The sequence below is a fragment of the Syngnathus typhle genome, linkage group LG5 (assembly GCF_033458585.1).
Source record: "Syngnathus typhle isolate RoL2023-S1 ecotype Sweden linkage group LG5, RoL_Styp_1.0, whole genome shotgun sequence".
Taxonomy (NCBI): domain Eukaryota; kingdom Metazoa; phylum Chordata; class Actinopteri; order Syngnathiformes; family Syngnathidae; genus Syngnathus; species Syngnathus typhle.
The window spans coordinates 6,248,148-6,272,243 of record NC_083742.1 but is presented as its reverse complement, the minus strand read 5'-3'; the positions used below and the strand labels follow the sequence as shown (position 1 = coordinate 6,272,243).

Sequence of the window (24,096 nt, the reverse complement as noted above, 5' to 3'; positions counted from 1 at the left end):
TTATAAATCATTCGTTGTTCGAATCAGCAATTTCAGTTAAATATATCATATAGCAGACCAACACAGTGATATTTGAGAAGTGAAATGAAGTTTGTATATATATACTATATATATATAGTACATATGCTGACAAATATATACACACATTTCTCTACAGCAGCCACATACACACATAAAAACATAGTCCATTTCCCTGAGATGAAGACAACACTAAATGGAAGTTGTCCTAACCAGAGGAATCATTCCAAAGTTAATATTATTTAACCACCTACACAAAGTAATGCATGGAAAAAAAAATGCAGTTCTGCAGGAAGAAAACCTGTTTACTGTTATAATTTTAGTCAAACACATAATTTGTGACCTGCACTGTAATTAAGTAGTTAACCTCGAAAAGAGAGTGGAAATTGACTTTCAAATTGAAAATAAAATGACATTAAAATATATAAAAATAGAAATCTAAAATAACAATGGTGATCTGATCTGTGTGACGATAGTGTGATGTTACTAAGTCTTTCTAGCTGCTGGTCATTCCATGAGTTCAAGGCTATGTTGACCACTCATCCCAAATATACTAATCAATATTATATATATATATATTGGAATTTAATATGTATTCATCTTCCGGGCTACTTATTGTCACGAGGGTCACGGGTTTCCTAGAGCCTATTCCAGCAGTATTTTAGCGGTAGGCAATAACCATCCACAGTCACAATCACACCTATGGACAATTTTGGAGTGATCAATTGGCCTACCATGCATGTTTTTGGAATGTGGGAGGAAATTGGATTACCCGGAGAAAACCTGCACAGGCACGGGGAGAACAAGCAAACTCCGCACAGGAAGGCGGGGGCCGGAGTCGAACCCTGGACCACTGAACTGTGAGGTGGACGTGCTAACTCGTGCGTCACCGTGCCGCCCTATTTTGAGTTATAATGTGAAATAAAACACAAGTATTACAGATTTCAAGCTAACACAAAATAGTTGCTGTTATGAATGCGACAAATTCAGACAGCCTAAATCACAATCGAAATGTGTTCCAACATGTAATTTAAAAGCAATACATTGAGATTGGTTAGGATTTACACAGAGTACAGTCTCATTTTGTTATTGTGTGATGTCAGTAGTTTGTTTCTGGTCTTAATAGTTTATGTTTAATCTAGATGTAACTGTATCATTAACTTTGCTCTTCTCCAAACAATTTTACAATAGTAATTTCTTACATTGCATAAAATGTATACTATGAAACTGCAATTTACACAATTGGTCCAAACTTATTATTGCCATTTCATGCAAAATAGGAAAACAAATACCATATAAATAAATAAATAAATAAATAAATAAATAAATAAATAAATAAATAAATAAATAAATAAATAAATAAAATAAAATAAAATATTTATTGTAGGTAGGTATTACAGCATACCTTTGTAATGCAAACAACCACTTTATTTATTTAATGCAGAAATGCTGCCATGAACCAAATGATTTTAATTCTGTTCGACTAGCAGCATAAAATAAATGTTCAAACAGCTTCAACAGATGGGTTGTCATGTAAATGTAATACTCACAGCCATGCAAAGATAATCTTTTCACTGTCCTGTTGTAGGTAGACCGCCCTGACCCCTACCCCATCACTTTCCTGTGAGACATCTGATGCAATGCAGCAACAGGAAAGACAATAAACAAATAAATGAAAATGAAAAATGTATTCATTCAAGACAGACGAGTGAGTGAAGACAGTTTGCAGAGTAGAGGCAGAAAAAAAGTAGGGCAAGCTGACCACAGCTTGTCTGACATCAATTCAGTGTTGCTGGTTTGTCTCATGTTCACTGGACACATATTTGATTTTTCAGACTGTTGGAGGAACAGAGACAGGAAAAGTTGAATTACCAATACTGTATCTTCAATGATATAACATTCATCAATGCATTTATTCAATGTGGTTCACTCATGATCCAACTAAAACATAATAAAAAACATTAACTAACACACAAAAACGTAGCTCATTGCAGCCACATGCAATATTGTTGGTTTCATACATTCATTTAAATTATTTTTTAGTAGTGTTGTAACTGCACCAAGTACAGTGCCAGCATGGTCTAGTATAAGAATAACCGATCCATCTGGCAGTACAACTGCAGGGTCTGAATGACAATCTAGTCACCATGCTGGAGTAATTTTTTAATCAATCACTTGCTCAACCACACGTCAACACGTTGATCAAGGGGCGTATAGAAAGGAAAGGATAATGAGACAAGTGGATGATGGCCAACTAGGCGAGTTGGAACGAACAAAATTTAGACTGGATCAGGTGGCTGAAAAAAGAAGAAACTAAAGGGACATGCATGCAGAGTTTCTTTAATAGCTCAAGGCTATCGCTTACTGTCGCAGCTCATGAGATGTCAGTAGCTAGCCTTTCACTGCCATTGGGGTGCATTTATCTGTTAATTAAGTTAGGTTGACATTCCTTGGTTCTGTTATTATTATTATTATCTGCTGGGATAGGCTCCAGCATGCCCGCGACCCCCGTGGGGACAAAGCGGTACAGAAAATGGATGGATGGATATTATTTTATTTTTTTTTCTATTTTTTATTATTATTATTGTCATGTGTCATGATTAAGGTTTTTCAAGCAAAGCTGCCATTTTATGTCCAGCAGGAATGCGTGTGGATATCCAGAAGATACTTGGGGGGCCCAATTTTGTGCACAGGGCAAGTCTAGCAAAAAGTGGCGTCTAACTGTACGCCTGAGTGGGGGTTTGTTTCATTTAGTATTTTCCTAGACACAGGTAGCATTGGGCATAACGGGGTATTTGCGCCATAATGCACCATTATGGAATAGACCAAGACGACCAGCCAAACAAAGTGCGTTCCAATCCAATCTGATTGAAATCAGTGCGGTGAAAGTGCACCAATGCAGAAATTGACTCGCTGGGGTCCAACAGATTAGATGGTATAAATGATGAAGTTTGTCACGTATCTGACATCCACATGAAATTGAAGGCCGATCGCCTTGCATCCCTGTTTGTGCACCGAGTCCCGTGTGACCCCTTCCCCTAGTTGTGATGCTCGGTAAGGATAGACAGGATAAAACATATTAAGGATGACAATTTTGATTTCTACAATGATTCAGAGAGGTTGTCCCATGCTGTTGTCATATTTATGAATGAAATATGATGACTAAAACCACACAAGTCCACTGCGCCAAATTTGTCTGACTCCCCCTCGTTCAACAACACAAATACTGCTACACTGCCAACGCCATGAGTTAGACCTGCTTTTACTGAATAAAATAATCTAGTCTACTTTTTGTAACCAAATTTGTAGATGTGCCGGCGGTTGCTTGGCGGACTACCTGGCGTAACGTGGACTTTTTGTCTCATATGGCGGCTTATTAAAGACACGTAGTGAAAGTATTAAAGTCACCTAGTAAAAATATTAGTCACCTTGTGAACGAAATGATTTCCATCCAAAAGCAAGCAATCTGGGTATCCACTCAATAACAAATGGTGGGTGAAAGGGACGTCAATGACATGACGTCACCGGTTCCAGCATGGCGCCGTGCATTAAAGGTAGAGAGGGAGATTATTCTGGCAAATACAAGACTAGATACAAAAATCGGGACAAAAGATATTGACCAAACTTTACATTATGCTCCCTTTCCTCAGCAAGACCGTAACGTGGGACCACCACGAGTACACTTCAATTAAGTAATTTTAGCAAAATATATCTTCTGTATTTGTATTTTCCACACCATCAGCACCTTGGACAGTTCTGTTTCTTCTACTTCTTTTTCCCTTTACCCTAAAAAAATGGATGGTGTTGCCCTACCTCATCCATGACAGTACTTTTGATGATTTTGATATTATACTATTAACTTTGTGGAGCTCATTTATTTACTTTGTGTATGAAATGTACTACACAAGCTGCCTTGCTATATAAACGTGGGTTACATATTTGATTCTATGTTCAATAAAGGGCAGTAGGATACCTGGCTAAAATTAATTATAATAATTTATGCTTTTTTGGTGGCAATGTTTACTTTAATTTTTAGGAGTTGTTTTTGTCATACAAATTGTTTTTTGAAATGATAAATTTGCTATGATGTAGCTAATTTCTTGGCTTACCACGTGGTGTTGAAAAGGAAGAGGCACTTTTGAGATATACCATATCCTGCTTTGCACTGAAAAGCTGCACGTAGGTAGTGTGCTTGGTTTTAATTTTGAGACTTCATCAGCAAAATCAGGCATCAAAGTCAAAAGCATGTGGTGTCACTTTTGTCATTTGTCCAACCTAATCTGTAACTGCCAATGCCTAGGAGAATATCTTGTCATGGAAATTTGTCCCCCCTTGCTGAGCAACTAATAGTTCCACGGTGTGAAAATGGCCTTGCGCTCTGAAGAGTTCCGGCTGTGTGACGTTCTAAATGACAGTCATTAAACAACTGGAGGATGAGTGTTGGAACAATATTACCTCCCGAAAAGTGGATGCAGCTGTTTTCCGCTTCAGTGCACAGGAACCACTTTTTTGTCACCAGTCATTTATAAATAGCACGTACTGTATCTATCTTCAAACCATATTTCATTATTTCCGTGATTTCCGTGTTTTCTTTTAAATTATTATGGAACATAAGACAAATGAGTTTTTAATTGCAAATAGTTTGCTTTCAGGTTGCATCACCTCTCAAGTGTGAAGGCAAACAACTAAGTGAATCTCAAGTTATCTGGCATTAACCAAATCGTGAATGCGCAAGCCGTTCTGAATTACATTATCAAAATTGAGCAAATTTTTATAACCGTCACCCCAGAGTCATTAAATTGCTTAAGCTCTAAATGGGCTCATTTCTACAAGACAAAAAAATAAGGTGTGTACATTGTTCTATAATTCTTTACCCTTTTCATGAAAGCATGTTACAGATGTTAAAGCACCATCAAACTGCTTTAAATTGCGGAAGAAAATGTCCTCAAAACAATAGTGTATTCAAGAAGTCATATTTTTCTTTTTTTCTAAATCAAATTGCTTGTTCTATGGGGCACTGAATCATGCAAGGTGTGTTATGGGTTCAGCAAAAAGGAAGACAAACATTAGGAAGGCTTTGGGCTTTGGAGATTGCCATGCCTGAGAGGGCATGAAACAAAGGTTGCAGAAACACTCCAAGCCATCCAATTACACTTCAAAAGCAGTTATTAGCAAATTGCATTCAGTCAAGTTTCTATACGTCATCATATGTAGGGTGTCAATGTGTTAAAAAGTAAAAGGTAATGGGGTGGATCTACTTTTTTAAAATAAAAAATAGTGACATGGAAATTAACAAATTACAATCTAAAATATAAATGCAAACCAGTTTTTTTAATGCACAATAAAACATTCAGTTAAATTTAATGTTCCACATGATCCACAGTCTCTGATCGGCAGTTCATTAAAACAATACAATTTACGGTGTAATTAAAAGAAATTCAATTCATATTTAAAATGAAGTTAGCGACGAGACCTGAGGTGGACCCCTTTCCTTCCCACAGGCGCGGCCACAATGACTGAGGCCGTCTTTCTGCAGCTCTTTTTTTGATTACGGACATCTACATTCCCTTTTCTTTGCATTGTTTAATATTGTGTGGTAAATGTTGACAGCTCTGCAGCCATCGCAGCCCGATCGTCCTCCCATTGGTGAGCCCTTTTCAAGGTATCTCGATTTTCCCCAGTTCGGATTTACCTTGCCCTCCTGGGGTTTAAGATCACGGGATGTCGAGATTAATAATCAACAGTGGCCATGTGAAGCCCTTTGAGATGTTTTTGTGATTAATGGCTATATATAAATACATTTGACTTTACTTGTTTCATTTTATTTTGTTGTCTTCTTCAGTCTGGGTTTTAGATTTTTTTAAATTACGTACGTCTTATGTTATGTTATTTTGTCATTGTGTGCCTTTTCCTCAATGTGTTCCCGCTCCAACATTAGTTAAGGGAGAATAGAAAGTTTCTGATTCTGAAATATATTTACAATTGAGTTGACATAAGCACATGATTTGTCCATACTAAAAATAGTCTTTTTTTCATACATCTGGTGAGGAAGTGTGCGGTCCAATGCAGTCCCAGTAGCGTTGTTGTAAAATGGTGCCCCCATCCATCGTTTAAGTTGGCTACCCCTTATATAGACAGTATATAAAAATGACTAAATGTTACATCAACTATACACTGGAAGATTACGTTAAGCAAATGATCGATAAAAATGAACAGATGCCTAGTTGTGGATTACATGGGGGTAAATAAGGCTGGTTGTGGAGGAAGTGGTGGCCTCGGGGGTTCGCATGTGGTTTGAATTCCCTGTAGGAGCCTGCTCAGTATAGGTACTGTTCATGCATCTGTAAGCATGTATGTGTGCTTGCGTGTGACAGAGACTGGAAGAGCAGATGTGCATGGAAACCCCACAGCTCCAACAAGCAGTGCAGGCATGCATGACTAAAGCATGGAGCTGTTAAACGGTATGTCAGGTCTTGTGTAGCCAGCATCCCTGTGGATTTGTGCAGCAAGAATCTGCCTCACAGGAGGAATTAATTCCTGAAGAAACAAGTCATGTCTTATCTGTCAAACAAATTCCTGAGGTGGCTCTGCTTTGGTTTAATATGAATGAATGAATGCATAAATAAATGCATAAATAAATGCATAAATAAAAAAAGAATAATGTGCTATCAGTAGGTAAATGAGGAAGTCAGTGTGAAGCACTTTGAGGTCCTTATTAGTCCTTACTGTACAAGTAAAAGACCATTTCTCATTTACCAGAACAAAAATCTGTTAACATAGTATTTAAGCAAGTCAATTTATGTATTTTGGTCTGCAGTGAGTTTTTAAGGGAGATCTTCTGATCCTGAATGGTTACAGAAACTGCCCATATAATTTGCTGATTTAACAGTAACATTAAAATGAATTACTGTGTTGTTTTGTGCACTTCTCTAAATCCCTCGATCCATTTTTCAGACCGCTTCACAGGACAGGCGCCTATCACAGCTGACCTCTGATGAAAGGCATCATAAACACAGATTTGGTTGTCAACTGGGCACATATACCGTAATTTTCGGACTATGAGTCGCACCGGAGTTTAAGTCGCACCAGCCATAAAATGCCCAAAAAAGTGAAAAAAAACATATATATGTATACAAGTCGCTCCTGAGTATAAGTCGCCCCCCCCCCCCCCCCCCCACTCAAACTATGAAAAAAAAACGCGACTTATAGTCCGAAAATTACGGTACGTATATGCAGACAACCATTCAAAATCACATTCACACCGATAAAGAATTCAGAGTACTATGTTCGCCCATGTTTGGGGAATTTGTGAGAAAATTCTGATAAATCCCATACTAGCATGGGGAAAACGTCCTCTCAGAGATGTGCCAATGGTGATCTGGATCCTCTGACTGTAAAGCAGATATTGTTACCACAACCAGCTTTTGGAAGATTACAAATATTATTGATTTTCTACTTTTTTTTTTTACCCAATGAGATATACTTGGTTCACAGTTTTTTGGGAAGAAGATAAACTGTAATGGGACTACCCGGATGCCCCCAGCAAATTAAGCCCATCTAAAATTTCAGTCTCAGCATTGCCTCGTTCCACAATATTTTCATGATTAATGCATGCAATGTGAAATGTGCTGTATCTAAAATGCACACAGGCCTTCCTGGGGTGCAGGGGATTTCAAGGACACAGATGAAAGCCAGGAAAACAGTTTTCATGCCAAAATGAGAAGTAGCATTTGGCATTAGGTACATCAACATCATTACTTAAAACGAGCTCCACTTTGGGACCCCACAGTGGCGTGATCAACTCACTTGTTTTGGTGCTTTGAGCCTTGCAGATGCGCGTGGTACTGTGCCACCGAATTCAATGTCACGCTGCACACTTCACAGGTATAGCTTCGTTTCAGACCTGGAAGTACAAAAACAAAGTACATCCACTTTAGAGGCTGTGTGTATGTGAAATCAATCACTCTAGGCTGAGCAACTTTGAGGGTCCAATTTACTGCAGGCTTCTGCATACTTGATTGATCAAGCAATTAGATGGGAAGCTGTTCGACTAACCCGGCCGGCACAACCAGGACTGCATGTGCTTGAAGTGCAAAACTTCTGCACAGTTGATTTTGCACGTTTTAGCAACACATACCGTATTTTCCGCACTATAAGGCGCACCGGATTATAAGGCGCACCTTCAATGAATGGCCCATTCTAAAACTTTGTCCATATATAAGATATATACATTTGGCCCGTGGGCCGGACTTTGGACACGCCTGCTGTAGTGGCTCAATATTGGTCTATATAAGGCGCACTCGATTATAAGCCGCACTGTCGGCTTTTGAGAAAATTGGATATTTTTAGGTGTGCCTTATAGTGCGGAAAATACGGTAATGTGATTTATCATACCTGAGATGAAGTGCAATGGCTGATTTTGTATCTAAATTTCTGCGTCAGAAAGGCTGGGGCAACCCAATATGCAAAGCTGTATCAGTGCAATGCAGACAAAATGAGAGGGAACACGGGCAAAAGTTAACTCTTGTGTGACCATTTTTCAAATCACGTTTTAAAAATATATGGGCTGAGAAAAGAAGGAGTCACGCCATATCACATATAAAACTTCATTTCCTTGCAGGTGTGATATTTCACCACACTGTGACTATGGCCACAGGCTTCTCCCAAAGCAGTTTTCTGTGTTTACAGATTCCTATTCAACTTGAGTTTTTGTGCTTGGTTAATTCTGAACACAGCAACATCACAGTTGTATGAGGGTGGGCAAACTTGTGAAAACAGATTATTTTATTTGTTTTTTACTTTACTCCAAAAATGGAGACGTTAATGGTATAAAAAGTTTTGACATGACTTATCTAGGTCTTTTTTTTTTTTGGTCACAAAATCCTGCCATTTCAACACATACTTTTTATTCTTATGAATTATGAGATGTCTGCTCTGTTCTGTGGTTGGCCTTGACTGCTTGCTGTTCAAACTATTGGATTACACAACAGCCTGAGTATCAATCATTTCAGCTGCCTTCGGCCCTAAACTGAGGTCGACTCGCCACCTTTCCTCTCAGGCTAATATTTACATTATTGTTGTTTGTAAATATTACAAACACCAATAATGTAAATATTATTTGTCTTAATAATAATTATTATTAACATACAAACAAACAAAAATTCTCAAAAAACAACAATAAGAAAAAAACAACAACAATGTCCTATAGACCTGTTTGAAGGGTGTCAAACTCATTTTTTTCACGGGCCGCATTGTAGTCAAAGCTTCTTTCGGAGGGCCATTATGGCTGTCAACCCGAATAAATGTAGGAGCACCTCATATTATATACAGTAAAAGCTACAAAACAAACTGACAAATAACTCATTTTTAAATCAGAGGAGTAAAAACTGGTCAAATATTTAAAAAAAGGTATTATTAAAAGTGAAGACAATTTGCAATTCTAGTAATGACACACGAATTTGATGCACAATTTGTCTTCGCGGGCCACATAAAATGATGTGGCGGGCCGTATCTGGCCCCCGGGCCTTGGGTTTGACACCAGTGCGCTATGGCTACTGTTCCTGCCAAATACATGAACAAAATGGTACTATAATGACCATTATAACAATTGGGCCTCTATATTTTGTAATTTCACCTTTCTATGTTTTTATGGATGACCATTTATTTCTACAACAATGCAGCACATTCCAGGGTTATGGGACTCCTTTCATGGGAGCTGCTGAGTATTTCATCATATGTACATCTGCAGAGTCAGGCTGCAAATTATATCGGCGGACTGAGCAGATTGAGAGGATGATGCTGGGGTCGAATAGAGGGAAAAGCAGCATCAAATAAATAAAAAAATGAGATCAAAGTGGCGAAGACAAGATGTACAGAAGTGCTTTGGCAGCAAAAGCAGGCTCATTCAGCCAACCCACTCCCAATCCTCATCCAGAGGTTTACAACCATGTCTACTGCATTTTATTCTTCAAAACATGATACTTGCTTGGGTCTGATAGGATGATTTACCACTTCATTACAAAACGATAGAGGCAAGAGAATTAATTTGTGTCATTCATGAATAGTGCAGCAATTTATGTGACACAAATGCATTCCTGTATAAAAGACTAAACACATGGCAAAGGATGGCTGTACTTAACTGATAATAACCTCTGATGATTGAAAAGCGAAATAACATACCATACACAAACCAGAAAAAATCATTATCATTATTATGATCATTATTATTATTATTAATTATTATTATTATTATTATTATTATTAGTAGTAGTAGTAGTAGTAGTACTGTTAGTCATATGTGTTGTAGTAGTATTACTGTTAATATTATGTGTCATATTATTTTACATAATTATTTAAATTATATGTCATTTTAGCTCTGTAGAAAACAATCTACCCTTTTAGCATCAACTAGCTGTCATCCACTTATGAACAAAAAAATCAATCAGGCCTTAGGTTTAGACTATGTCCTCTGAACTGTACCAAATTGTCTGTCTCATTCAGTGTGGTCACATTTGAATGGCTTTTAATCTCTCTAGGGTACTTCTGGTCTTCTGGCAGCCAGCTGGAAAGACATTGTATAATTGATATTGACATATTGTGACATAAGCGACAACATCCTTCGCCACTCTAAGATTAACACCTTGTGACATATTAGTCAATTCTAGAATGACTATAATAGCTTCAAAACAACAGTGCATGAAAAGCCTGCATTAATATGCCTATACAAGACTGAACACAAGAAGGCCAGAACTTCCAACCCTGAAATTCAGATGGTAGATTGAGGTATTCAGATGACCTATTTTTTGTACTCTACATAAAATTGCCAAAACTAACACAAGCCAGTTGAGGCATCCAGTATTACTGACCTCACTGGCTTGAACAGTGAGGACCATGCACAAGATTCAGTGATGAAGCAGCCTTTTTTTTTCTTACACCAATATGTCCATCACTCTCAGGCAAAGGCAATCAGGTCTCGTCAGACCACACAGACATTTTGCCACCTTAAATATGAAACTTTTCCATTGATCTGATTAACTTTATCGGATTGGGCAATATTTTGTATTGATTTTGTTATGAGCCGTAATATCCTAATTTACAGACCCAATTAATGACATTGGATGCGCAAAATAACTCATTACAGCTCGTGTTTCCCACATATCTATTTGTTTATGGTAGGCTGCTACAAATACCTATTGGCCACCACTAGTATGTTTTAGCTCTATATGTCGTTATGCAATATGTAACAATTACTATTAACTATTAACTTTGTTTTGCAGCGCGGATTGTGTTGTTATGCTCCTCCTATGAATCAGCTAATTGATAACTGGACCACTTTCCTTTCTGGTATGATACTAAAAACACATGCAGCACCCCAAATTATTTATCTATCAGGCATATCAGAGACATTGGCAGCTCAAGCAATATCGTCCTATCATGGCGCTTAAAGCAGGCATAATGACTGTCTCATCACAGAATGGGACCCTCTGCTTTTATTTATTTTTTTGTCATTGTGTGGGTATTTGCTTGGAAACATGACATGTTGAGCATCAAAGGTGGCTTCTTACTGCCCCCCGAACTAGTAGCTCAGATTCACTTTGCCACCATTTCTGGGTAGGGAGCGCAGAGCACTGACCACTGACCACTGAGTTAAAAGCCCGGGCTGATAGCTAAGCAATGAGCACTCTGTAAGACGTTATAGGAAGTGATGTTTGACTGACGTACTACTCTGTAGGTCAAGCTGGCGTCCGTGGGGGGCTGATGTTCTTATGCCCCCCTAAATGATTTGGGTGCAGTTTCCATCCGTCCATTCCATTTTATACCGCTTGTACCCACGGGGGTTGCAGGCGTGCTGGAGCCTTTCCCAGCAGTCATCAGGCAGTAGGCGGGGGACACCCTGAACCAGTTGCCAGCCGATCGCAGGGCACACAGAGACGAACAACCATCCGCACCCACACTCACACCTAGGGACAATTTGGAGTGCTCAATTGGCCTACCAAGCATGATTTTTGGGATGTGGGAGGAAACCGGAGTGCCCAGAGAAAACCCACGCGGGCACGGGGAGAACATGCAAACTCCACACAGGGAGGGCCGGAGGTGGAATCGAACCGGCACACTCCTAACTGTGAGGCAGAGGTGCTAACCAGTTTAATTTTTAATATTTATTCTGGACAAAAATGTAGCAAAACCTTTAATATAAAGTGACTAGTAAATAACTTATTCATCTAAATATGGCTTTCCCCTTTTCTTCAGAATGACACTTCTTGTGTGCTGTTATTCAATCCATTCGACTAAATCTTGAGAACATCCTGATTACTGAAACTCCACTCCAATTTTTTTCTTTGCTTGCACAGCGGTATAGGCCTATATGAGTATAAGGTAAAAAATGTGAAGGATGGACTATCATTATTCTCCTAAATATGATCATAAATCTATGTGCTTCTTTCATTGATAGTTTAACGTAGAGTCCTGGTCATGCGTCGTTACCCAATCTCTAAATCCCCTTGAAGTTTATAAACAAACGTGATGTCATTTAACAGCTTAACTGGAGGAAAAAAGATCCAACGCACTCGCTTGAAAATGCCAGTTAGCATGGTTCAACAGTGTGTTTACGTAGGAATGGTTGTGAAAAAATAGTCATTTCTTACTTTGAAAAGTTGACTCTGACTGATGGGATGATATTTACCAATTCCTATGCCCTCTCACTCTGGATTGTAGCAGCAGCAAACTGTCACCACCCAATTCCACACCTCCACACTCTCTGATGTCTTTATTTTCTTTCTGATGTTTTGTATCCTCACACGGTTATTATTTCTCGTTGATGTCTTGTACCAATAGGATTGCCCAGGATCCGCTTAACCAACATATAAATAAGGCCAGAGCTTTTATAAATTGAAGTTACAACTCAACTCACGACTCGCTGTCATTATCTCCTGACAGGTTGATTTAACAGTACGGCCTACTGTGCAATGCCCTGACATTTATACCTAGCTTTTGGGAAAAAAACAAGCATATGCCAAAGATAAACCGACTAGAGCTTTAGAACAGCAGTCTATCCATTTAAAATTCAGCAGTTAAACAAACACTAGCGACATGAAATGAAGAGGTCAGTCAGGCTTCCCTACCTTTCATATCCCCCATGTCCAGAGTCTTCCCCAGCTGCTCCAGCAAGTCTGCTCGGGCAGCATTCTTCTTGTGCTTTTTACCATCATAATGCTGCTGGGCCATGCCGGGGTTGTTGAACCAAGCGTTGCATAGTTGGCAGTAGCGATCCGAGTCGCGTCGTTGTCGCGGGTAGGTAATGGGAGATGAGTCTGGAGAGCTCTTTACAGGACTGGGAGAGGCCTCTGAGGAAAAACAGGACAAAACATTGGATTGCGCTTTGTAGCAAGTTTAGAATAGCAAATTATGTTGGTATCAGATTTTTTATATTTCTGGCTTTACAATGCTTGTAGACTGTGAACAATTTGCATGCATGTCATTGTGAACTGATGACAGATAAGGTTTACATTCAAATGACAGAATTTCAAGGAATTGTAACCCGTGGCCAAGTAAACAGTTCAGTTAAATTGGAATTGGCCACGTGGCTTGCACAAGAGAGAGAAAGGTTTAATCACTTGAGAAGCGAGAGAAAGGTTTAATCACTTCAGTAAAATGCCTACACCAAAGGTTAAATTGGAACTACAACGTGGCAGTCATGAAAGTTGATAATATCCATTCATCCATCCATTATCTGAACAGCTGAGCCTCATGAGAGTCGCACGCATGCTGGAGCCTATTCTGGCTGTCTTCTGCAGTGAATATATTTTAATATAAAAGATGTCATATAGATGAATGAGAAACAGTTGGATCATCGAGAATATAGAATTACTTATCATGTTGATATTTTAACGTCAAATCCAGTTACTATAGTCTTGCTTTATTGTAAATGTGATATATATAGCCATACATATTCTAGATGATACTGACTTTAATGACTATAATTAAACATTATTGACAAGTCTTATTTCAGTATTCTAACTGCTGAGTGTGTTTAATCACAAAATAATAACATAACCAGCACCAGACTGGCAAAAGATCTGTCAGGACAAGAACATACCACGGAGGTAAATAAAAGCTTTTAATTTCAACACAAGTCATTTGGTCAGACCATCTGTTTTGTTTTCCTTTTTTTGCACATGGAGCCACCGCCTCTTGGGATCCTCGTCCTATTCACCAACAACAGTGCCTAGCTGAGCAATTTTGCCTCATTCACCCGTGAAGGCCACAAAGGTGTTGCTATTAATGTCTCAATATAAACCTTAATGAGAATCAACACAATCTGGGATGGAAGAGCCTTAATTAAATTTCCTGTTTGTCTCCGGACAGATGGTTTTCTGTACAACATCTTTTGGGCTACATAATGCCCATTAAAATTTCAGATGTAAGTCTGGAATAGAACTTGACAGAGCGACATATTGATGTCATAAGAATTACATTTTTACATGTGTTATCAACTGCTAGAGCACTGCACACAGCTTTAGTGACCTAAAAGATAGGCCCACTGTGCTTCTACTCAGGCATTCTGAATGTTCACTGACCCATAGAGCACAAGCTGATGATATGCCTTATACTTGGGGTTAAATCAAAACAAATCCAAGTAATGTAAGGGCTTGCATCCCAATTATTTTAGATTTTACTGTCTGGACTTGCAATAATGATAATTATTTATTATCAATCGGGGTGTTCATGCAACTGTAGTGTATTTGGATGTGGAGTGCAATTCTCACATTCTGGCTGGATTCCAATTGTCAAGTCTGGGGGCAGAGTAGCTCCCACGAATGTCACTTCCTTTAACATCCACAACTTAGCTTGCGGGAGCATTTCCACAACATTCATCTACAGAGAAGTTATTCTGATATACATCTTATAATACAACAGATAAAGAGTTGACTTGGGTTTTTAAATGACTCACTGATGCTTTATTGCTATCTATCAAATGAGCAACTAGTCAACTGCAATAATAATAATAATAATAATAATAATAATAATAATAATAATAATAATAATAATAATAATAATAATAAGGCGCCTCGGTGGCGCACTGGTCAGCACGTCCGCCTCACAGTTAGGAGGGTGCAGGTTTGATTGCACCTCCGGCCCTCTCTGTGTGGAATTTGCATGTTCTCCTCCGCGTGGGTTTTCTCCGGGCACTCCAGTTTCCTCCCACATCCCAAAAACATGCTTGACAGGGCGATTGAGCTCCCCTAGGTGTGACTGCGAATGGTTGTTCGGCCCTGTGTGGCTGGCAACCAGTTTAGGGGTGTCCCCCGCCTACTGCCCGATGATTGCTTGGATAGGCTCCAACACGCCCGCGACACCCGTGGGAACATGCGGTACAGAAAATTGATGGATGGATGGATGTTCAAGTCAGTTTACCAAAAACACAAAGAAAACCTTTTGCTGTTGTTGTAGATTGCTGGGATAGGCTCCAACAACCACGACCTCCCGTGGAGACAAGACAAGCGATACAGATAATGGACAGATGGGTGGATGGATAATATCATCCTGAACTCTGAAACGTGGCAGCATGATGCACAAATGATTATCAACTATTCTTCACAGTGCTGAGAATGGGGTTCCAGCCTTCCCGAAGTTTGGTCAATTGAAGACTCTAAATCAGGGGTGTCCAAACTACGGCCCGCGTCCAGTTTTTATTGGCCCGCAGCAAATTCTGAAAACATAATTCAATATGGCCCGCACAAGAAGCTTGAGCTCAACTCTGTTGCACTTCTCAGTTTCAACACTAGATGGAATTTACTTGTCACAGCAGCATATGAGAGTGCAAGAATACAAGTCCCAAATTCAAAAAAAGATAAATAACAGACAAGGACAACGACAAGTGCCGCCAGTCGCGGTAGAGACGAAACTATTTTATCAGGTGCCACGCATGTTGTTGCATTATATGTTGTAGAGTCTGACAGCAGAGGGAATGAAGGACCTGCGGAATCGTTCCTTCCTACACCGTGGGTGTAATAGTCTGCTGCTAAAGGAGCTGCTCAGGGACCGCACAATGTCATGGAGGGGGTGAGAGATGTTGTCCATGATGGATTTCAGTTTAATTAACGTCCTCCTCTCACCCACAACCTCAATGGAGTCCAGGGTACAGCCCAGGACAGAGCTCGCTCTCCTGACCATCTTATTTAGTCTCCCCCTGTCCCGGTCCGTACTGCCCTCACCAGAGCAGACCACAGCGTAGAGGATGGCTGAGACCACCACAGAGTCATAGAAGGTCCTGAGGAGAGCCCTGCACACACCGAAGGACCTTAGTCTCCTCAGCAGGTGGAGGCGACTCTGGCCCTTCTTGTACAGGGCATGAGTCCGGTTTGCTGTTAAGGCGAACACCCAGGAATTTGTAGATCTCCACTACTAAGCAGATTATATGTAATTTGCAGCTAATCGCACTAGTATACAAATGCTCTTATGTAACCATTATTGGGTTCCATCTTGAATGTTTAAATGTATATAAAAATAAATACTCATATTGTAACTTCAAACTTTAAATGTATTATCCTGCCCTTTTTTGCAACAAAATATTAAGTGAATTTGAGAAGAAAAAAAAAAAGTGGCTCAGGGGGTCACACCCCTGACTTCGCAAATGGGAGTTTGAGATCAAGTCCGATGCTTGGACATTCTCAGACTTGAAGCTTTTAACTCAATTTTGTGATCAATGTTCAGAATGGGAACACTACTTGGAAGCCAAACTCAGCTTTTAAACCTTTCTTTGAAACTTTGACTGTTTTATAATACCATAAGACAGCAGTTACAGATTTGAGTGGGCCGCAAATTCACTCACGCAGTGTTACAGGAATTGAAATAAAAGCGCTTATTGGCACTATAGAGCCCTCATTGCTAAACAGCATGTGTTCAGGTTAACTTTGGTAACCATGCATTGAGAGACAAGTGGGCAGCAACGGGAAGAACGGGCTCTTTATTCCATTTGTCAAGTAGAATTTAGGTTTTCCTCTTCAGGCATTTAATGGAGATAACAGCTTATTTTTCACTTGACTGCATGAGGAGGGCCATAGACATTGTTACTTGGCAGCTGATCAGGGCTTATTAAAGGTCCAATACTTCACTGTCAGTTGCATTGTGCTGACTAGCTCGCACTTTAAAAGGCCAACAAATACACGAGTATGTGTTGCTGTCGGTCGGCTTATCCTGATGGTCAGGGTCTATCCCAGCTGTCCTTGGACAACAGAGAAAATATTCATGTTGTTAAATTATTGCCTTTGAAAATATGTATATCCATCCATCGATCCATTCATACACCCAACCCCACCCAACCATCCAGCCGTCCATCCATCCATCCATCATCAGAACTGGTTTAGCCTATTCCAGCGTTTTTTTGGCGGCAGGTGGCCTACACCCTGAACCGGTCACCAGTCAATTGCTTGTGGCTTTCTCTGACTACATAACTTGAAGGCACAAATACACATGTATCCCAAAACATACAGTATCGTATCTGTTAGATATTGTCCCTGTTCTTTATCTTTAATGCTATAACAGTAATTACCAGGAGGCTGCCTTCTCAGTTGAACTATTTGATGTATGCCAGGAAGATCGATACACAACTGTCGAGCCTTCTCGGCGAGATTGCGGAAGAAGGTCTAACCCCCACGTCCAAGGTTCCTATTCTTATACCACTTTGGGCCGTCCTCCTGCAAGGGGGCGACTCTGCCGAGTCTGAGTGACAATGTGTGACCTTGTAGTCTTAACTGAGATCAACTTCTACATATGTGTAAAGAGTGTCATAGAGAAGGGATAGCCAGTAAAAGCAAGAGAAAGGTTACAGCAATATAACGGCAACGCTCAAGCTACCAAGCTAAGTGGCTTCGAGGCTTATTCTAACATATCGTTACCCCTGTATCAATACCCAGCCCTTAGACATAATGCGTAGCTTTTCAATGTACTGATTTTTTTCGCACTATAAGGCGCACTCAAAAGCCTTTAATTTTCTAAAAAAAAAAAACCATGTGCCTTTTAATATGGTGTGTATTTTATGTACACCGAATTCCAAAATCTATAAATTGTTGTGTGGCTGCCGCCAAAGGGACGCAAGCTGACAGCAATCACTAAGTGATACGCAAAATACATAAGATGACAGCGATGAACCAATCAGAGGACATTACGTTTTATGTAAACTACGTAGGCCAGCGCGTTAAACAAATCAGTGAACTGTACGTGATGAGTAGAGTATGTACCTCCGCCGCGATTGATAAATATATATTATCTGTTTGTGCAAAGCAAACAGTATTTGGACCCTCTGAAATGGTACAAAGAGACATGCTTACGAGACACAATTCAAGCTTTCTGGAAAGCCGGGATCATTGCCGAACAGCAACGTGATGAGTTTGACACCGACAATGACGAATGAGAACAGCACGTTTAATGCCCAACTGTTTACAGATGATGACTTTGATGGATTTGAGTATGAATATCCATTAACGATAATGTGAGTACAGTACAGTACATGGTTGAATAAAGCTGGTTGTGATTCTGTTGAGTGTTACAGGGAAAGCAAAGTTATCTTTTTGGCAAAAGGCCGACTCGACCCTGCACTGGTTGCCAGTCATTCACAGGCACAATAATGGTCACTGAATAGGAACACATAAGTCTGATTAGGGAACTAGTATACAATAAGTGACAAATCATGTCATGATTAATAATTAATAATTATTTATAGATATAACTTATCATTCAAACACGTGTCCGATATAGTATAGTTGTTACAAACAGCTTTGTTTAAGCTAAAAACAATTTGTGTTATGCATCATGTTCTCGTTTTACATAGAGTTTTTGATTTGCAAAATGTCTTGTCTGGAGCAGCGGAAAATCTGCTTTGGTTCTCGCATTGCTTAACCATAATCGGATCTTTGCGTAATGCATTGTAACAAGTGTGCTTCATCTTTCTTTGTGTTTTTCTCTCTTAATTAGCCCTCAGCAAGGCTGTTAATTCTAACTGCAAGCTGAAAACGACCCAAAAACACTTGTCACACGAGTGGTCTGCTCTGCGGCAGAAAGCAGGAGGCTGTTGTGTGTAGGCGGGAGTTCTGTCTACACAGTCTTTAATCACACAGTTGAACTTCATTGTGAGATTATCAATCATTGTATATCACATGAAACCATAAAACCACAAAACATTTCATTAAAATAGGAAAGCGCTCTACCTTTAGTTGTGATGGCACTCTCATCCCCAAACAGAAGTTTTAGCCTCTTGGCATGGATTTTACCCTGGTAGTGCGACTGTGCAACCACTGCTGATGTGAAGGACATGTTACACAGCGTGCAACATTTATTCTTGTCCACGTCACCTTCATCGCTGCCCTAAAATATAATACAATATAACTTTATTTATATAGTGCATGTTACAACAGCTGAAACAAAGTGCTTTCACATATAGCAAACGAAAAATAAAGACGGTGAAAACAGTAAACTGCAACACAAATTATTATACAGTAACAGAACAGTAGCAGTCAAAAATCAGTCGAAAGCGAAAAAATTTACAAAATGGACAGAGATGCGGCTTGCCTAACATTTAAGGCAGTGCTTCTCAATTATTTTCTGTTACGCCCCCCCCCTAGCAAGAAGAAATCTATTCGCGCCCCCCCTCCCCACCGTGACTATCCTAACTTGTCTTGTAAGTCGTAAAATGTTGCACTGTCGCAAACGTGACAGAAGTAACAATGAGAGCGCCACTGCCCCCTGCTGTAGTAAACGCGCAATTACACTTTATTCTAGTACTGCCAAAAAAAAGCCTGTTCCCCAGGGTCACACGCGCCCCCCTCAGGAATAGCACCGCGCCCCCCAAGGGGGGCGCGCCCCACTATTTGAGAAGCACTGATTTAAGGGGAGGTTATTCCAGCGGGAAGAACCAGCAACAAAAAAGGCTTGATCCCCTATGATGCCTCGCTTAGTCCTCCGCACTTCCAGGAGCATCTTCTCTGGAGACCTCAGGCACTGGGCAGGTGCGTAGAGGTGGGAGCTCAGAGAGGTAAGCTGAGGCAAGGCCACTAAAGATTTGAAAGCTCATAAAAGTACCTTAAAACACACTCTAAAATGGACTGGGAATCAGTGAGAAATGGGGTTATGTGGTCCCTCTTACAAGCTCCGGTGAGTAGAAGAGTAGTAGTATTTTGGACCAACTGGAGTCGCTTGAGGGAGGACTGCCTGACTCTGAAGCATTACAGTAGTCTAGTCGAGATGTAGCCAACGCACAGATCACTGTTTCTAAGTGCTGTTGAGAAAGCAAAGGTTTTACCTTAGGTAGATGCCTAAAATGGAAGAAGGTAAGAAAGATTTGGTATCCAATTTTAAATCACTGTCCAATTTAAAACCCAAGTTCGACTGGCAACGGATAAGACTTCAGATAAGACTTAAGATAAGACTCCAGGGTGGGACGTACACGGGTCACTGGGACCGAAAACCATAATTTCTGTTTCTGCTTCATTGGAATTTAGGAAATACAGTTACATCCAGGCATTGATTTTCTATTGGCAGGAAATGGGTGGTCTTACATTAGTTCTAGAATTGTGACTTAGGTGAGGTTAGGTTTTTATTTCACCGCAATTGTTTCCCTGATGGATTTTGCTTTTATTTGATTGTTGATGGTTCCAACAAGATGGGACAGGCAAATGTATAGGTAGCACCTGGCGATACTATGCATACTATACATACTATACTATACATACCTTAAGAAAGAAAGTATAATCTCATTCATACTGAGGTAATGTGCATGTAGGTGCCTTACCTAAACACAGTGATGCAACTGTATAAACCACACACTATGGCTTTTTTGCCGCAGAGACAGAAAATGCAGATGACTTCTTACTACGGCGAGTAAGCCCACACATTCACAGGGGATCTCCACGGAGGAAAGCATCCGCGTTTGAAACCACAACCTCAGAAATGTGAGCTGGATGTGCTAACCAGAGATTCAACTTGCCGTGCATATTTATAATCGATAGCTTGGCTAAGTTGACCACAAAAATGTCTGTCTGTGTCTGTCTGTATGTATGTATGTATGTATGTACGTATTTATTTGAAACAAATGTGTTGGAGTGGTTCAGATGCATTTGTATGCTTTTTAGAGCATCAAGAAAAGAAAGTTATCATTATCAGAATGATCAGAATGTGAGATTTTCATACCTCGTCCAGCTATTCACACGTAATTAACCTTCTAAGAAAAGTCAATTGGCATTCATTCAAGTTTTTACTCGGATGCAGCAGGCATTGTAGAATTTCTCGCCTTAATCATTCAGTTCCTGCTGGGTGGGATACAAATGGAGCCGACAAGCTGTGTTATGTTGTGATAGTGAAGCCAATCAGGATGACACCCTGGGACTCCATCTGTGCATGTAGCACCAAGTCGTTATTAACATCGAGCCATTATCCGGAGAAAATGCAGAGGACACAAATAACTCCTTTGCAGTAAAAGATGTATGCTCCTGTTTTAAATTTTTGGGTGGGGAAAAGAGCTAGACCACAAGCCAAGCAAAAGTTACATGATCTAAATCCCAGACCTACATTGATGCCCAGTGTTAAGTAAACTAGTGAACAGTAGCAGCATGATCACCTTTTCTCTTCATCACTGTCTCAGATTGAGGTTACCTGAAATAAACAATTCTTGCACTTCTGTGATGTAAAATTGAACAAACATATATTTGTTCTTATGAACAAGCATATATTTGTTTGTATGTTTTCTTATGCAAACCATTATTTGGTGCATGTTGATTAATGGTGCATGTCAAGTACGTCCCTCCTCAGTCACAAACATGATCTGGCCTCGGCCTACACAGAAAGTTAGAAAAATGAATTGTAAGGTTTAAGCAAATTATTTTTCTGCTGTTTAATATGTGTTCTTGATGTAGCCTGTGAAAATGAAACGGGCCGGTGAAATGAAATGTGCTTTTAGTCGCATTAAGAGGATTTGGACCGAACCTACTCACTTATCAAGCTCAAACACTTATCTAGCAGATGCACTCTAACATTCACTTTCACTCTGAGACTGATTTTTACAGAAAGCCCAAGTTTCTTCACTTTTAGACGCCCAGTAGGGTGCCAAGTGACACTTCACTAATAAGGCTTGTGTTTAAAATAAATATTTTAACAACAGAAACTGTAAACAAAAAAAGAACGGTATGAGGAGGTTTTAAATACGTGTTATGTGACTCGATATAACCCCCCCCCCCCCCCCCCCCCCCCCCATACACTAAAGACACACACACACCACCCGTCTTTTTGTCCTTGGCCATGTCCTTCATTTGTGCTAAGCATACACTTGAACACCGATAGCCTTCCTACAGTGACAAAACCGAGATCAGACTGTTTACCATCTAATAAATTGAAATAATAACATCCCTGTTTAAGAAAATAGTAACAACTACATATGCCCATGCTTGTTTTAAGCAAGCTGTTGTCATTCAAACCAGACCCAGCACCGCTTGTTAAAGACGTCAGCAAGAAGCTTGAATATTCACTGGTACATATGAAATTGTAAGCTCGGTTATGTATTTTTGTAAAACAAAAAAACATCTACCATAATATACGTTGTATTTTCATGTCTTGGTGGTGGCTGGCGGGCGGCTTGAACCTAAACATTTAGTTTTCATCTGTGTGAAATAAACTATGTGTATTTGATGGACTAGAATTTTATGCAACTGTAATTCATATTTTAAATCATTGGATTAATATAATGGGAAAGTGCCTATAGTCTGGCTTTTTGCACGGAGTACAAGTATCCTTATTTGGGACCCAGGCAACACTGACTACTTATGAACATCTCCCCTGCGGCACATGTACAAGAAATAGGACAGCGTAGTACAAGGGTATCTCTGCAATAAAAGGATAAAAAGATGGTCTGAGCAAACAAAGCAGCCTATTTCTGTCCTTAGAGGGGAGGGCAAAACAGAGCTGAGCCTGCCCACTACAACACACACACACAAACACCAGTGTGCACACACTGACATTAGAACAGCAGGTTGTACCCAGCTCGTATGAGATACATTCGAAGAAAATTGTTTTGGATTGAAACTGTTGCTATCAAAACAGCAGTATTAGCTGCACAAATATTTTTTTTTACACACCAATAACATTGGCTGATTCTTGATGCTACACACAACACTACAAACAAAAATGTAAAAGAATAAGAGGCAAGGGAAAGGAAAGCAAAGTCATCTCTATTTATATAACACATTTCATACACAACTTAAACAAATGTGCTTCAAATAGTTACAAAGCAACATTTAAAGGAAAATGATTCCAGACCTTTGACTAACAGAAGAATTTAAGACATTTAAAATCAAAGTGAAGAAATAAAGAGTAGTTTACCAAGATTGCTGAAGGCACAACCCAAAATTGTGAAAACTTGATTTTGGAAATAGTCTAAAAGACCTGAATCTTAGGTATGTTAAAAAGAACTATAAATAGTTATTATTGGAATTAAAAGTATTTACACATGTACACATTTACTTCTGTTGGCACCTGTTGGCACCTCTGAGCTGTTACCCTCTAGCATATTGGCATTTTCTCATTGTTTTCATGGATTCCATTCACACTCGTATCCAGATGCGATCACCCTACAATCTCGAACAACAGGGGAAAATTATTTGAATTGTGTTTAATAAATTGAAACAAAAACATGACTGTGTTCCAGAATGTGCAAACATAAACAAGCTGTTGTAGGTACCAGACTGAGGTAGGAAACAAAGAATGAAAAATTAAGTGCAAAACATTTAAAGTAACATGATATTTGCTTTAACTAACTTTATTTTTTGTGAATATAGTATTTCTTAACTCGTATGCTCAAAGAAACAGAAAAGGTTTATAATTTGGGACATAAAAGTGCAAAGGGTGCAAAGCCCAAATAAATGACTAGAACAACCAGAAACAATCTGATTAAGAGTAATTTGTGGTTCAACGCCATTGAGAGGACTACAACTTCTCCTAAAATTCCTGAATGCTCTCATAGGATGATTGATACATTATCGTTGCCGTTTGACAAGAAAGGGCGAGTGGGACTGCTCATTGCGCAACACGAGTTTA

At 39.6% G+C, this 24,096-nt stretch overlaps 1 protein-coding gene across 1 annotated transcript in view; it reads right to left on the bottom strand.

The window, feature by feature from the left end:
- Positions 1 to 1,693: 1,693 nt before the first annotated feature.
- zmat4a (zinc finger, matrin-type 4a) overlaps positions 1,694 to 24,096 on the bottom strand; it is a 42,489-nt gene continuing 20,086 nt past the window's right edge. Inside the window, exons 4-7 of the mRNA XM_061279934.1 lie at positions 19,224 to 19,380; positions 13,140 to 13,361; positions 7,825 to 7,921; positions 1,694 to 1,854 (exon numbers count right to left, since the gene is read on the bottom strand). Coding sequence (XP_061135918.1) covers positions 1,827 to 1,854; positions 7,825 to 7,921; positions 13,140 to 13,361; positions 19,224 to 19,380 — 504 coding nt within the window. The 3' untranslated portion in view covers positions 1,694 to 1,826. The remainder of the gene's footprint in view (positions 1,855 to 7,824; positions 7,922 to 13,139; positions 13,362 to 19,223; positions 19,381 to 24,096) is intronic.